This window comes from Myotis nattereri (assembly GCF_964212035.1).
Source record: "Myotis nattereri genome assembly, chromosome: Y".
Lineage (NCBI taxonomy): Eukaryota > Metazoa > Chordata > Mammalia > Chiroptera > Vespertilionidae > Myotis > Myotis nattereri.
Genome location: NC_138094.1, coordinates 28,647,413 through 28,664,680, shown reverse-complemented (window position 1 = coordinate 28,664,680; position 17,268 = coordinate 28,647,413). Strand labels below are relative to the sequence as shown.

Here is a 17,268-nt window from a genome sequence, read left to right as displayed (position 1 = left end):
CCATCCTCACACTATTCATCTTTCGAGATCACTGTGATTTCAGCTGTGGGCAGTTTAGCAAATAGGCGTGAGAGAAAATAAGGAACAGGGAAGGAGTCAAGAGATAAAAATGAAACTAGCGTGGAAGATGGGAAAAGGAACTGAGGAGGAGTGAGTACAAATAGGAACTGAGGAAGGCTCCAGGCCAGGAAATGTGGAAACCAGTTCAACTGCTAACACACAGAAACTTTCTTTTTGAGCTTTGTATCTCAGCTTCAGTACACCTGTTATGAAGAAGAGGCAGGCAGTATGCATCCTCAGGGCAAACATGCAGTAACATGATAGCAGTAATCCTTCTGAGTATCTGATGTGTTGCAGGCACTCAACTGAGAGCCATCTCATTTTGCCTTCTTCACCATGGCAAAGTAGATATTCATATCCCCATTGCAAATGAGGAAACTGAGGTCCAACTGTAGCTGGAGAAATCACTGGGTCAAATTTTTCCGACTTTAGTGGTAGTGGGTGGCTCTTGCAGTATCTTTAGAAAAAGACTTTTCTAAGACTCCCATGGGAGAATGAATGTATTTTATTGGTGTGTAATTATATTTTCTGGTCTGCAGGGTTCAATGTCCCTTAGCCTAGTCCTGAAAAGAGTGCAGACGGGGCTCCAGCAGAATCAAAGAGTAGGGCCAGTATCCAGAGTGTCCATTCCATGGTGGAGCAGGGCATGATTTAGTGTCAGGCTACATTTAGTACATCAGTACACTGTGTGAAGTCTACATGGCTGTGGGTCACAGGGTGAGTAGAGGGAGGTAAGAACACCATAAGCTGGGAATCTGAGGTGAGCAGCGAGAGAGAGGGGCTTCTTTGTTCAGGAGCTTAAAAATTAAATATTCCTGTACTTGCGGTGGCATGCCTATTTCTGGCTACTGACTTATTCCCTGGTGTGACTGACTAACAGATAAGCAACATCCCACGTCATGCAGACCTCACTGGGCATGGGTCCATTGTCTAGTGCCTTCCCACAGTGATCTTTAGGTAATAAACTTGGAGACTATTAACTGCAATTCCCTGGCAAAGCTGTATAAATGGCATGTCTCTATTACCTAATCTTCCTTTTACTCCTTCCCTGTTAATAACCAGGTTATTATAATGGTTATCACAAAGAAGTTAAATGTGTCCAACCAAGGTTAATCAGTAACTTCAAAATTGAGGTGCAAAAACATAAACACTGTATATAATCAATGTGATATATACTAACCTCTATCTAAAGCAACTGAATGACAGGTCCACCAGTCACTCTGACATGTACTGATACCAGGGGGCAGACACTCAACGCAGGAGCTGCCCCCTGGTGGTGAGTGCGCTCCCACAGGGGGAGTGCCGCTCTGCTGACTGACCTGTTCCTGGAGGCCCACCAGCCAGCAGCAGTAGCCACTCACTCCCTCAGTAGTCCTGCAGGTCCAATCTCTAGAGAACAGGCCAGGCACCAACAGACCAGTACCACTAGCACAGGGCCACTAGCCTCCTGAAAGTTGGCCTCAGGCACCGCAGCTGCTTCCCCTCCCTAGACACTCTGCAAGGAAGAAATCTTGACAATCCCTGCGAACGTCAGGGACAGATCTGGATCCTGGGCAGGCAAGGGCATCCCACCACCTGCCCAAAGGGCAGATTGCGTTCTCCCCCCACTGCCCCTCCATCCCATACCCATTGGGACAGGCGCCAGATGCAGGCAAGCGCCACTGCAGCAGACGAGCTTCTCCTGATCAGGACTGACTGGGCGTGAGCCTGCGGCAGGTGCAGCAGGATCAGGATGAGCGAGAGTGGTAGGCAGTAGCAGCAGGTGGTGCTGGACTGCCAGTTTCAGCACAATCCCCACAGGCCACACTGAGGGACCCCACCCATGCACAAATTCATGCACCAGGCCTCTAGAGTGACATAAGTCACCCTGCTTCTCACATATTTTACTCATCTCTCAAGGAACACGTAAAAACCCTGAAGGGTCAGATTGATCTTATTATCAAGGTAACAAATATAAAAGAAAAACCAAGGTCCATGAATTTGGGAACCTCTGTGCCATTACACCTTTCTTATTTGGGGTACAAGGCTCTTCCAAGCCAAAGGAACCTATAAAAGCAAGTCACGTTAGCTGATGACTGACTGGTTGGTATTCCTGAAATGGACAGAGTTTTTACTTCTAAGATGACATATTTCTATGGCTTTTCCCCTACTATGAGAATTACTGAAACTTCAGTAATGATCATTACATTTCCATATATACTGGAAGTTTTACACATACACATTTGTAAGTTAAAAATCTCTCTAACCTGTCTCAATCTGCTTCAGTTGCAATTTTAAATCAGCCACCTGCATAGTTAACCTCCTTACAGAAGCATCATAATTTAATATCCGGGCCTTCAGCTTTGCAGAATGCTCAGTCTGAAAAGATTTAAAGAAGGGAAGAAATCAATGTAAAAGAAATCCCAGTTCACTTCAAAAGGAACAAGTCTTTTATAGGGCTTATTCTCTTTTCCATTTTGCCCATTCTGAGCAGCTTCATGCCTGTGGTCCACAGGTCCCTAGAAAACAATAGAGCACACAAACAAGTTTGCCACCTCCATTTGCACTCATCTCTAAGAACAGTTCTATAAGGTATGAGGCAGACACCAGAGTGTCAACAATTCTAAGTCACAGGGCAAGAATCAAGAGACATTACTAGAGGGCACAACCGAGACTGGGACAATTTCTGTTTATGAGTGCGCTTTCCTTGGGATTTTATTACTGTTATAAATATAGTTATATCATCACCCAAGAATTTCTCAGGTGAGAAGGTTACCTTAGAATAGTGGGGGGATAATTTTTGATGTTAAAACCAATCTGATTTACACTGGTGTGACACACACCAAGCTTACATGTGTACACAGTGGATCAGACTAACACCCGACCAAATAAAGATCAGTACTCACTTCACTTTGCACCTGTCTCTGCAGAGCCTCCTTGTGAGTTTCAAACTTCTTATGCCCTAACACGAAAGCAGCTCCTGCTTCCTTCAACTGTTTCTGCAAATTTACCAGTTCAGGAGGTGGTTGAGCTATAACTAAGAAGGTAAAAAAAGCCTAGTGATTATCAACAGTAAGTTTTCCCATTTCACTTAGCAAAAGCAGCTAAAGATATTTTAAATTGTTCTTTCTTTTCTTTGTACACATGTAGTTAATACCATATTAATTCTATGGAATGGACTAAGAGCACAAATTTCAGAAGAGTTTAATGCATGCAGAGGCAAAGTTCACTACTCTTTTCTAATGCAAATGAAAGAAATTCTTTCAAATCCTTTAACTAACCTGAAAGCCCACCTCTTTCCTCTATCACACACAGGAGGCATAAAAGGAGTTCTCCATCAAAACCTGTTAAGTACCCCTAGGTCTAATCTGATCTGTGCACCAGTCAGCAACACTCAGGGTTCAAGCAGACATCAGATGGAGTTCCACCATTTCAGTCACTGAAGAACCACTAAAGGGTGATTCATGTAGGTTAGCCACTAAGGGTGGTATAGTTCTCTGGGCTAGTAATCGGGCCATGCTGTTAACTCCGTGGGCCCAAAGTAGGAGTGGGGAAACTTTCTTCTGCCAAGGGCCATTGGGATATTTATTTTTAGTTAGTTATTTATTTTTAAATATATTTTATTGATTTTTTACAGAGGGGAAGGGAGAGAGATAGAGAGCCAGAAACATCGATGAGAGAGAAACATCGATCAGCTGCCTCCTGCACATCCCCCATTGGGGATGTGCCCGCAACCCAGGCACATGCCCTTGACCGGAATCGAACCTGGGACCCTTCAGTCTGCAGGCCGACGCTCCATCCACTGAGCCAAACCGGTTTTGACATGGATATTTATAACATCATTTGCAGGTCATACAAAATTATCAACTTAATTAGCCTCCTATATTTGGTCAAACATTTAATTAACTCACCCCTAATGCCTTGGCAGGGCCAGATCAAAAGATTTTATGGGTCTTCTATAGCCTGTGGGCAGGACAGTCTCCACACTTGGCCTAAACCATCAGGGAGGGAAGAATTCCCAGAATTGGGAGAGAAAGATCTGGCACAGGCACAGAGCAATGGTGAGAGGTCATCCTGTAAGCACTGGATCTTGCCTTGCTGAGAGGCACAGGGCCAGCCCACAGCCAATATATACAGTGGGGGTGAGGATGCAATGGTGGAGAGGGAATAATAACCTCAACCTCACTCTCATTCCTCCTTCTCAATGGCCAAATCTGAGCAGCAGAAAGTGAGGGGAGATTTGTACAACCCAGAAGGCAGATTTGTAGTTTAAAGATACTTCTTAGTGACACTAATAATATACTATAGTAATAGCAAGCAAAAAAGGAAGTAACTTCAAATTGAGAATCTTAATTTTACAAAAATTTTCCTGATTGAAGCCTTCCTTACAGATACAAAGCATAGTGTCATAATATTAAGCTAATATGAATTACAAAGACATGCAAATCAGGAAAAAGACATACGGTTAAAAAGATGCAAGTTTTCATTTCTGCTCTCTTCCAGTTGTTGTTTAAGTAATTTATTTTGAGCCTGAAGCTCTAATTTCTCTTCTTTTAGAAGCGAATAGCCACTCATCTCTTTCATCTCTTCATTCAGCAGGTGGTTTTGCTTGGTTATTGCCAAGAACTGGGCCTTGAGAGATTCGAGTTCAAGCTGGAATTGAAAAAAAACTTGCATTTGAACAGTTACTGCAGTACTTCTTATGCAAAAACTGGCAGGCTGCTATAAACTGGGTGTCATAGTAAGTAAGGTCACTGGACAGAGGACTCATTCTCTGCAGTAAGAAGAACCTGATTCCAACATGGAAGCTCATCTTTGCCCTAGAAGGGGCGGGGGAAGTTCATCCAACCTTATACTTATGCAGAACCCTGGCCTACAAAGCAAGTGCTTCAGATTAAGTTTGTTGCCCATTTTCCAGATACAACTAAGGTCCCAATAGCAATCACAGACTGCAGCAATGTTTATAAAAATGAAAAGCTGAGCTATCACAAACATGCTGTGGTGCTTTCCTTTTTTTATACATTTCATGTTTACATACAAAAGTCTACAATGTTCTCAAATAAATAGATCATTACAGCTGCAAAAATACATTTTATGTGCAGGATATATCCAGGTACATCAAGTTCCAGCTCTGTCCTTCAGAGAGCACACGTGATGAACAGCAAGAAAATAAATGGCATGTGAAAAACACATCTCATTCTGTTTTATCCTGTAAGATCCCAATGTAATGACAGGAATGTTCACCTTCTGCTGATGGGAAGGAAGGAGAGGCTAAGGCAGAAACTAAAAGCACTGGCCACCTGCTATGGGCTAGGCACATAGGTCAGCTCACCACGGAACCTCAACCACCCCAATGATTAAGGAACTTGTTCGAGGCAACAAGCAGGAAGGACTAAAAGGAAGAACTACTAAATTAACTTAAGTTGGGCCTTCTCAGTCATAAAATAAACAGTCTAAACACATCAAGCTAAATAATGTATGGCTGAAACTAAAATTTCATCTACTGCCTTGAAGTTTTATCGACTTCAAAAAACAATAGGCTTAGCAATTACCTCAAGTTCTTTCACACGAGTTGCAGAATGATTGCATTCTTCTTCCTGTTTTGAATTGGTAGCCATGGACTGCTCTTGCAAAAGAATAGGTTTTTCTGAAAGAGAAAGCCAACCAATTTAAGATGTTTTTCTAGTGAATAAAAACTCATTTAAGAATTTATGTACAATGTCAGACCTAATGACGATTATTTCATCATCTAAAATAGCAGGTGTCATAGTCAAAAATCAGTAGGGAAAGTAAGAAATAAGTCCTATTACCCAACAGGTGATGGGAAGTCTTAATGGTCACATATATTGTGAACTTTCTTCCACTACACATACCAACCAGTTGCACCAGCTGCTCAGAGCCCTCATACCCAAAGATCTGAATTTCCTTAAATACAAAGATTTGTCTTATGATTTTAGTGTCTATTTCATCATTTTCACTTCATTCAATATGAGTCTTTGCAGATATATCATTAAAAAAAATTAGCTGACTACATGATGGTACTAATTCCTAAGAAGTATTAGTCTAGTTTTCACAAGATAGTCACAGAGGAGCAGCCACACACTGGGTGACCTTATGGGTCTTTATCAAGTACCCAGCTCTGGTTCCTTTGAAATTTCTACTTAAGTTCACTTCTTTTCATAGACAAGTTTCTACAAATATACTGAGACATAAAATATCAGGAGATTGAAAAATTATTCAACTTTCCTACTCCTGGGTTAGTTATAAAACAGTTTAGGAAGTTATATGTCAGGTAAAAATATCATGAGGCATAAACATATGTTACAAGTAAAAGAAATAAGGAAACAGGTCACAGGGAATGGAGAAGTTAAAATTTTCCATAAGTAAAAAATGAAGTCTCTCATGCTTAAAACCACAATGAGATATCACCTCCCACCTGTTAGAACAGCTATCATCAATAAATGGATAAATAACAAGTGCTGGCCAAGATGTGGAAAAAAGAGAACCCTCATACACTGTTGGTGGGAATGCAGATTGGTGCAGCCACTATGGAAAAACAGTGTGAAGTCACTCTCCCCACCCCCACCCCCCAAAAAAAAATAATAATAAGAGCGGCCATATGTTCTAATAATTCTACTTCTCAGTATATGTAAAAAACAACAACATGCCAATTTGAAAAGACATACATGTGCACCCACATGTTCACTGCACCATTACTAGTAACAGACAAGATTTGGAAGCAACCTAGACTACCATCAATAAATGAATGTGTGGATACAGAAGATGTGATATATTACTCAGCCACTGAAATGAATAAAATCTTGCCACCTGTGACAACATGGATGAATCTAAAGGATATTATGATGAAATAAGTTACAGAGAAAAACAAATACCTTATGATTTAACTTACATGTGGAATCTTAAGAAATAAAAATAAACAAAACAAAACAGACAGGCCCATAAATATAGATAACAAGCAAGTGGTGGTCAAAGGGGAGGGAGGAAAGTAGATGGGGGAAGAAAAACCTCCTGAATACCCTACCTCTCTCAGGTTAAGGTCATTTTTGATACGTAAAATTAAAAGAACAAAATAATGATTAATTTTGTAGTAAGAGTAAAATGTAAGCTACACACACACATATAAATTTAGAACAGGCCCAATTTAGGAAGCTAATAACCTATACCAGAAATTTACAAATGCAGCTTTCTTCTCCACAAGAATCACCTTTATTCTTCCTGTCCTCTTCACCCAGTCTGTTAGATCTATCGATGTAGTCATCCTTTAGCTCAAGTTGATACCTGAGAATTAGAATGACCAAAATGATTTTCTTGTCACTTTCCTGAACGGATTCCTATCAATGTATGGGTTTCTGTGGCACCCGGGCACCTAAGGGCATGAACATGGCCATGCATAACTTCAAGGACTATCAGTACCAAAGCCCAGAGATGCAAATTCTGAATATAAAACCTGCTACAATCCTTTAATTTGGTCCCCAAAACTCGTTATTGTGAGGTTATTGAGAACAATTATTCCATGGTGGTCTGGATTGGCACACAAAAGTAAATTAAGTTCAATTTACACTGGTACAACTGACTCTAAATCCCAAGAACAAGAAGTCAGTCACATCCACCTGCCTTGCCTTGCACCCCATCCCCACCCCAAAGAACTTTTGCCCTCAAGGGCTGGGCATAGGGTTCGGGGCCAACTTCGACCACCCTCATATCTGGGTTAGCAATACCAAAAGCACACTTTCAAGTTTTACTTATCTCCACCAACTGCCACTAGCAGACGTTTCAGTTGAGAGAGATGGTGAGTATCCTGTGAATTCCCACCCTTGCTCAAGTCATAGAGGATACCCAAACCAGACAACATCAAACAGTACATGATCTGCGAAGCAGTGGGAAAATTAACATACACATTTACTCATTCATTTATTCCTAAGGGTTTAACAACTACAGACATGTCAGCACTTGCTATTACACTCGAGAAGCTGACATACTATATGTATGTCATCATTTCAAAATCTATACATGGAAAGGTACTATATTTTAATTAGAATTCTTTTAAAGAATAAGCTCAGTACTATGTAATGTAAGTACTATGTAATGTAATCTCATGACAAATTACGGGCAAGGCAGTAAAAAGAGACCACTTATTAAGACATACCAAAAGTTAGTTGAGTCATCTCTTCACCACAAATTCATTTACTCAATGAATATTATATGAACACCTGTGTGCTAGACACTACACTGAGCACTGTAGAGAAAAGTTACCATATGGGCTTGATGTCTGCACTGAGTAGTTAATCACTGCAACACATTAAAACTCAGATTATAGGGAAGTCATAGTAACCATAGTTATCATATTTTCCTTTTCCTGTATAATTTTTTTGCTCCATTGTTAATTTCCATTTATTTCTTTTGATTCTGGCTTTGCAGAATCTTGAAGGAATACAGGGCACATGTTACCTGATAAGCACTAAAACCACTAGGCAGAATAATTTATAAATTGATAGATACCTCCATCGTAGTGGCAAGTATGAGGCGGGAGAGGAAAAGAGAACTAAAAGGCATTATAATTCCAGCCCTGGTCAGCCTGATTCAGATGGTTGAAGCACTGTCCAGTGCATTGGAAGGTCATGGGATCAATTCCTGATCAGGGCACATACAGGAGGCAACAGATCAATATTTCTCTCTCATGCTGATTTTTATCTGTCTCTCTCCTTTCCTCCCTAAAATTATTATTATTTTTTTTAAAAAAAGTGAATTTTTAAAAAGTTGATCAACCTGTGGGTCGCGACCCCTTTGGTGGTTGAACGACCCTTTCACAGGGGTCGCCTAAGACCATCCTGCATAACAGCTATTTACATTACGATTCATAACAGTAGCAACATTACAGTTATGCAGTAGCAACGAACATAATTTTATGGTTGGGTCACAACATGGGAAACCGTATTTAAAAGGTCAGAAGGTTGAGAACAACTGCCTTAGATCAACCACTTTTATAGTTTATCTACAATGTGAGCTGAGCAACTCACAATGTGCCATAAAATGAAAGCAAATCACAGACCCTCAATACATGTTAGAAAAGCTATGAGTAAGAAAGAGCAGAGGATGCTATTCCCTATACTGTAACTCTGTAAAATTATCTTAAATATTCATGGGAAAGGCTTGACTGTCAATAAAAAACACGTATTTTTTTAAACACTATCACCATAAAATGTTAAGTCTTATCTACTTCACTAGTATTGCTGTGTTTCCATCAACTTATTCCAAATCTATTACTTGTTTAAGAACACCAAACAATTTCTTTAGAATTTCATTCTTGAGCTTTTGGTCACAGGTCTCCTCCATGCTCTTTATATTCAGGATCCTGTCTCCTAAGTGCATCAGCCACACTTTTATGATTTTCTTCTGTAGCCTCTGATATTAGCAAAAATACAAAAAGCAAAAAAATAAAACTGTAATTGCTGAAGTAAAGACTTTAGGAGAAAAAAATAACATAATTTTAGCTCCACAAGCTAAAACTGTTATGTGACTGTCACTGCTGGGAAGTAACTGGAAAGAGCTGGAGTTCTCCATCTATTTTATGAACTGACCAAGTTATGTGGGATCTGAAGTAGCAGATGGAGCAGCATGGTGCACCAGGCTGCAGGGAGTGTGCAAGTTTCAAGACCAAAGTGCTTTTCATAGAAGATGATGAACACTTAAAAAATGATTGCAGGTAATAAATGGCCATAATAAATTCAGAGAAAAGCTACATACCAAACTTAAGTTAGTGTACTTTTGCTTTAGTACTTATTTCTTCAGTAAGATTATTTCTGTGAGGTTTAACTGATCAGCCCATAGGTATGAAAGACAAAAGATTTGTTTCTGATATTTAATAATCTAGTGATTGAATACTGAGGAGTGCTGAACAATAGAAAAAGATAGATAGGTCAATCAGAACTTCCAAATACTGAAGAATGGAATGGTCTTCCCTTTGATCGAGCCAGGTAAGTGCTAGGGAATGCTGACCATTCCAAGCAAAGGATAAAAGCTCTATGTGTTAGCACCCTCTGCTGACTAACATGTAAAGCAAAGGAGCAGTAAACAATACTTATTAGCTTACTAGATGCCTGGTGCACAAATTCATGAATGGCAGGGGTCCCTCCACCTGGCTGATCACGGTGGTCTCACACAGTCCTGATCTTCTCACCCAGTCCCAATTGGGGCTGGGGTGGGATCACAGGAGGGCTCCAGGGCAAGTCTGGTCCTGTCTTGCCTGGTCCTGATGGGCCCCACCCCAGCAGCAAGCAACTTACTGGTTGGAACATCTGCCCCCGGGTGGTCAGTGCAAGTCGTAGCGACCAGTCAGTTGACCACTCGGTCAGACACTTAGCATATCATGCCTTTATATATATAGGTTGTAACTCACAGCACAGAATGTTCAGCATGAACTTTCCCCTGCCCCTGGTCTTGGAGACCGCATGTTCTTCTAAGGCTCTGCTCACCAAATTCAGCTGCCACATGAAGTAAATTGCATTGTGTGCGTGGAAACCCTTTGTAGGCTCCATTGCTGTGTCTTTACTTCGTTGCAGTTCCAATTACTCCAACATAAAGACAGACACCCTCATTATCAGGTAACACCATCATGGTAAGACCCCTGCTCAGCCTACTGCAGTGGTTTTTAAATAGGCCATGGGTCGCCCCAGATGGTTTGGTAGAGTAGGTACAGCCGCAGCCTGCGAACTAAAGGGACCTAGGTTTGGTTCCGGTCAAAGACACATTCCTGGATTGCGGGCTTAATCCCCAGTATGGAGCACATGCAGGAGGCCATGGATTCTCTCTCATCATTGATGTTTCTCTCTCTCTCTCTCACTCTGCCTTCCTCTCTGAAATCAATAAAAATAGTAAGTAGGCCATTAATCAAACGTTGCTGCTCTCCATCCAGTCCCCTCAAACCCTCTTTTGTCTTTGACCCTCCCCACACACACACTCTGCTGCGGTCTGTAAAATGGGGTCAGGATTTCTACTTCAACCAAGGGCAAAGCTTCCACATGGACCTCCTTCCCCGACTGTCTTTGCCCCCAGTCCTGTGGGGTTTCTCCCTCCTTCCCCTCCATCTAACTTGGTGGGCCCTGCTCTGCCCCCTCCTCATGTGACCTCCTGTCCGCAGCCTCCCACTTTCTCCTCTGGGGGCAGAGCTCTCCAAAGGCTGTGTGGGAATGGAGTGGGCTGTGCAGAGTGGGGTGGGGCAGACAAGGCAGTACAGGGTGTGCAGTGGTGGAGAGCTCTGTGGGCCAAGTCCAACCTTTGGAGAAGAGCTGGGGTGACAGGTCACCGGGAGGAGGAGGGAGGGATGTAGACCTTGTCCCGTGGGAGAGGCACTGGGTTCCTGGGCTATCCCCACACAGCAGCTTTTCTAGGCCCCTGCACAGCTATCATCCTCCACCTCTTGCTGCCTCCGCCTCAAGTTTTGGACTCAGTTTCTTTGACTCAGCCCCACCCCCCTCTCAGCTGCGTTCCAGGAGCCTGAGGCTGCACGTTGGCTTTGGGCAGCTATGCCTGGCCTGCCCCCTATAATGGTGTTACCCACTCTCCTGGAGTAGTTAGTGAAACTTAAATAAACATAAGCAGCTCTGAAGATTATAAATTGAGCACTGAGAAGGCCACAGGCTGCGGAGGGCTGCATAGTCCAGGCTCTCAGCATAGAAGCCTCCCCAGCCACCCGGTCCCTGCTGGCTCCCGCCCCCACCTGCCTCTGCCCAGGGCTCAAGACAAACCCCAGGAACTTCCTGACAGCTCTCACCTCACATCTCACTTTCCAGTCCAGCCCACCAGTGCCCACAGCAAGCTAACCTACTGGTCCGAGCATCTGCCCCCTGGTGGTCAGTGCACGTCATAGTGACTGATCGACTGATCCAGTGGTCAAACTCACAGTGGAACTCCAGTAGAGGGAATAATTTGCATATTAGGCTTTTATTACGTAAGATATCAGCGATTTTCAACCTTATTTATCTCTGACACACATAAACTACTAAAATTCTGCAGCATGCCAAAAATATATTTGCCCATTTATAAAAAACACAACAGGTATATTTTTGAATCGTTCACAATGAACCGCTATTTTGTGTTGACTGTTGTCTTTTTTTTTTTATTTGAAAATCTAAGGAAAAAGAGGTTAATGCCCTTGACTACAGTCAGGTATGTCATGTTTTATATATTCTTGCAGCACACCAGTTGAAAATCGATGGCTTATTTGTCACTTTCCTTTTCTGTCATGATCAATTTACCACTTCAGTACTGCTTAGAACAGAGTAATGTAGCAGAGATGAAAAATAAAATGAATTAAAGCCTATATAAATGATCTAACCACATTAATGAAGACCAGGACAAATCCACTAAGGAAGTAAGAGTCAACTAATAGTAGAACCTAATGGAAATGAAACCTGTTTCATAAACTAGACTGGTGAGCTTGCCATTAATGGCAGGTACAATGTGAAGAATGAAATAGTGGTGAGCACTTAGTACACACACATCCATCACCCAGTACAAATCAAGTCAGAGCCACTGCATTGAGTTACTACATGCACATGGAACCGTTAGATCTCAATGACTAAACATAAGTGTGTGACTGAACATAATTTGTTAACAGTTGTTAGCTTCTTCAAAGTACTGGTCTGGTTTTACTGTAGCCTGATGATGGTGTCTCACTGCTTTTCATCCCAATAACTAATATTTCAAAAGCAAAATCCTAGTCTTTGTTTCTCTCAACTTATGCCTTTTAAAACTAGCCGAATGTACCTTTATAAGCAAGAACTCTACTTGGCAATTAGCATTAGAATAATTAGTAGTATTTGTTTTAAACTCACAGTCTCTGAATAGTCAAAATGAAAACATTACTTACAAATCAAAAGCTTCAATTCTTTGCTTCAGTTCTGCTTCTTTGCCTCTTAGGAAATCGGTATCTTTCAGTAGAAGCTGTATTTGAGCATAAAGTTCTTTTGTTTCCATCTGTAGAGGAAAGCATTAATTGTAGCAAGCAAGCTGAGGAAAATAAGACAGGTTTGAACTAATGGACTGCTTCCTACATTCCAGAGAACAAAGTACAGACATTTAGAGGAACAATTTCACTTTTAAAACATTCCATCTCAAGGTATGCATTTTGCCTATTCTAGTTACACAAGAACTTACCTCCTAGTCCAGGGGTGGGCAAACTTTTGGACGCGAGGGCCACAATGGGTTCTTAAACTGGTCCGGAGGGTCGGAACAAAAGCATGGATGGAGTGTGTGTGTGAACTAATATAAATTCAAAGTAAACATTATTACATAAAAGCGTACGGTCTTTTTTTCTTTTAGTTTTATTCATTTCAAACGGGCCGGATCCGGCCCGCGGGCCGTAGTTTGCCCATGGCTTCCCTAGCCCAATGACTGTTACGCTATATTACCCTAATATCCCTTGTGCAGAATATCCTGACACTTCCTTAACATTTTTGTAAGTTCTCCAGAAAAAAAAAACACAAAAAACAAAATGGGGGAACTTAACAAAGTAGAATTCCCATGGTTCAATAGTCGTCTGAAAGTTTCAATTCATGGGCGGTTCTGACTCAGAATGAACAAGCTGGAATGAAACTGTGAAAAATATATCACACTTACATTTGTGTGTTCACTGAGCAAGGATTTACTGAATATCATGTCAAAAAGCACAGTGAGCTGGATATGAAAAGATGAACAGCTACAGTCCCCATCCTTTAAAAAATTCACAATTTACTGAGGGAGAGAGAAATAATACTACAATGTGATAATTTCACAACCAGAGTCCAGTCTCCACGGCAGGAATGATGCCTAAATGAGTCTATCAATGGGATTCAGGGAAGGCGTCACCAGGAAGCATCATTGAAGCTAAAGTTTGAAGGACAGGACAGTTTTATCAGGGAGAGAAGGGGGTGAACAGTCGGGTGGCAGAGTAAAAGTATGGTGCCTTTTATGAGGATGCCAAGCTTCTCCAGTGCCTTCAGAGAATCTGACTGAATGGAGACAGGCTGTCAACTGGTTGATCTGATCTAGTCAGTCACTCATTTTAAGGTTCAAAGTGTTAGTCTGAACACAACCCATCATCTCAAAGACCAGTGCTTCCATTTATTTTTATAGCTAAAATTAACCCAATTCCCAGAAACGCCAGAAAAAATTGGAGAGGGGGTGTGGTCACCATTAATAACTGGGTTTTACTGAGAAGCTCCAAGAAAGGTTGACACTGGGAGGAAGCCTTTTAACTTCAACCATCTCCTGGTATCAGTAGTCCTGGCTGAGGAAACCATGACCCCAACCTAGTTAGGTCTGACAACCCTTGGGAAAGGAACTGTTTTTCCAAAAGAAACAATCCAATCTCTTTTGCTGGCATGCACTCCCCACCATTCCTCAACCTCTTCATGTCCTGTCCAGTCATTTTCTGGGTGACAAGATCAAATGGCCACTGGATGACACTTATAAGCCCCAGACCCTTCTACTGCAGGGACCTTTGCCTTTGCTCAGATGGAAGCACATTGCATTTGGTTTCCAACTTCACCTAGAACCCCAACCTGCAACTCTGTCCTGTTGGTCCACCCTTATTCTTCCATCTGTCTGTATCCCCAGACTTACTCCTTGATGTCTGAGACTGCCACGTAGCTCTCCCTTCTCTCCTGGATTATTAGTCATCCACACTCTGCTCTGGTTCCGCTCACCATCATGCTGAACCCCAATGTCTTCAACTAAACAGGCTGCCTTTCTCAAATGAAATAAATTCAGCTCTATAAAGCTACACTCCTCAACTACGACCATTTTTCTGCCCTCATTGACCTTCCAAATCCTCCCAAGAGCTGCAACAGAACAATCACCTACAACAAGCATGTCAAACCGCACGTGGCCCACAATGAATATTTTTGTGGCTCAGCGAATATAACAGTATGTAGCGTTTTAATAAAAATTTCGTAACCTGATTTTTACAATAACCTGTTTTACATAATTATTAATTACTAACTACATTTGCTAATGACTGATTATAATTGTGTTGCATTCATTTCCCTTATGTGCCTTATGCGCAGGCGTGCCATTTCTCTCCATTAATACTAGCAGACAATATTTTAGCACCCGTTGGCCACATCATTAGTCTTGTACTGACTTGTTTGGTATGTGCAACAGGAAATACTTTGCTTTTGGAGAATGAGAAAAGTAGGTTTATTTGCATTGTGCTTATTAATCTGTCCAGTTATTCAGTGTCTGGGAAGTTAATGTTCAATGCAAAATACTGATTTTTATTAAAACGTTCTATTATTTTTTGTTAACGATTACTCATTTATTTCAGCCCTTTGTATTCAACATGTCTTTATCGAAATAAACCTTTCTATGAAAATTGAAGCTTTTGTTTTGCAGCCCACATAAACTTGGTTCGTGTTAGTGTTTGAAATTCTTGACCTACATGCACTTGGTCTGGTCTACTTCAATTCCAGGTTGCCCACTTCAGCAGTACCCTCAAAACAGCTCGAGAATCCTGTCAGCTTCAGAGAGCTGCTCTGCTCCTTCTGCAACCCCCCGCCACCCAGTGGCCATTCCTTACATCTGGTCCTCTCCTCAAAGGTCACTTATCACTTAATTCTCACATCTGCTGCAATTTTAGTGAGGTTGTCTCATGCCCCTGACTCAGACATTCACTTCCACTCTTCCTTCCAGTAATCTCGAAAAAAGAAGTCTTAGTATCCTTTTCAAAGCTGATTCTTCCAGGTGTATTCTTGACCGCAGTCCCTACTAGTCCTCTAGGCCAGTGATGGCGAACCTATGACACGCGTACCATTTTGGGTGACACGCATCGACAGAGACAAAAAATTGCGTATTCATATATTTGTCTCTCGCAATGGCCAGAGCTGGGCATCACTCGAGTAATATTATTACTCATGTTACTCATGATCAATTACACAATTCTAAAACCAGATGTAAGCATGTACATCAGTGTTGCGTAGCAAAGATACATTGTGAAAACATCCAAGATACACTGTTCCAATATTGGCATTAATATAAAAAGGTTAAGAATTGCACTATAAAGAGATTAATCTTTACTCAAGACACTTTATTTTTACTCGAGTGACAAAACGCCCAATTCTGGAAACGGCCTCATTATTGTCAACATGTGCCTCGGGTAAGCTTCCTGTGCGTTCGGGTGCATTCGGCAAACGGACGCACTTGATCGCCATGTTCATTAGGGGACAGGAGTGGGAGGGTTAGAAGAAAAAGATATAAGGGGAGAAAAATGGCGGAGGTATAAATGGACGTGTCCTGTGCCTTGTCCTGGAGCAGATAAGGGTGAGCAGCTGAAACGGGTAACATACAGCCCGAATAGGCAGAGGATATTCAGCTGAGAGACAGTCTGCAGCTGGGAAAGACAGAGAACTCCCAGAAAAAAAAAGGACGGTTGGAGACTGCGGCTGAAACATCTCCCTGTGTGCCGGCTCAGCAGCGGAGACTGTGCCATCTTGAGTGGCTGTTACAGACAACCAGAGATCAGCTACTAACCTGGAAACAAGGGATCTCAAGCAGCGTGACTGCGTGAACTCAGACGAGCACTGCTTCTTCTCACAGAAAGGTTAGACTTCCCCTAAAGGTGCGGTTTGCAATTCAGGTTGGAGAGAGAACCGCGAGGGGCGAAATCTGCGCCCCACAGAGTCCGTGGCCCTTGGGACCAGCGTGACCCTCAAGTGGCGAAGGGGCCCCACAGGGCAGCTGGCAGAAGGGAACGATAAAAATAAGCACATAGCTAGACTGGATGCAAAAAAGCAGCCTCGGATTCTCCCAGTCTGCCGGGTGCTTGGTGCCAGGGGCGAGTGGGTGTGTGGAGACTGTGCGCAGACCTGGAAGGTGGAGGCTTGCAAATTCACACAACTTCTCAGGCTCTTGTTGTTACAGTTCCCCTTAGATCCGTGTGTTTGATTATTAAACCCAGTGGATGGGATTCCCCAGGTGGGGTCATTCACAGAGCCTGTAGGGGAAAGACATTTTGGGGAGCCTGGGAAACAGAGCGGGGAGTAATGATTAAAGAACCAGCTCTGGGCAGTGGACTTTCCCAAACCAGTTTCAAGTAACATAGAGAAAATAAACCCTAACTACTGGATAGAGAGGACTTATAGCCTCGGAGGTCAATCCAGACACACTGCCACCCAGAGGCAGAGCCACGAACTGTCTCTTCTGTAAATACAAATAAAGGCAGTCTGGTAAACA

The 17,268-nt window shown here is 42.2% G+C and overlaps 1 protein-coding gene across 1 annotated transcript in view; it reads right to left on the bottom strand.

Moving 5' to 3' along the window:
* LOC308512401 (centriole and centriolar satellite protein OFD1-like) overlaps window positions 1–17,268 on the bottom strand; it is a gene marked incomplete at both ends in the record, with an annotated part of 60,829 nt that overhangs the window by 22,616 nt on the left and 20,945 nt on the right. Inside the window, 8 exon segments of the mRNA XM_081082165.1 lie at window positions 2,323–2,418; window positions 2,946–3,076; window positions 4,503–4,692; window positions 5,592–5,686; window positions 7,265–7,338; window positions 9,344–9,408; window positions 9,410–9,439; window positions 12,937–13,035. Of these exon segments, the coding sequence (XP_080938291.1) occupies window positions 2,323–2,418; window positions 2,946–3,076; window positions 4,503–4,692; window positions 5,592–5,686; window positions 7,265–7,338; window positions 9,344–9,408; window positions 9,410–9,439; window positions 12,937–13,035 (780 nt within the window).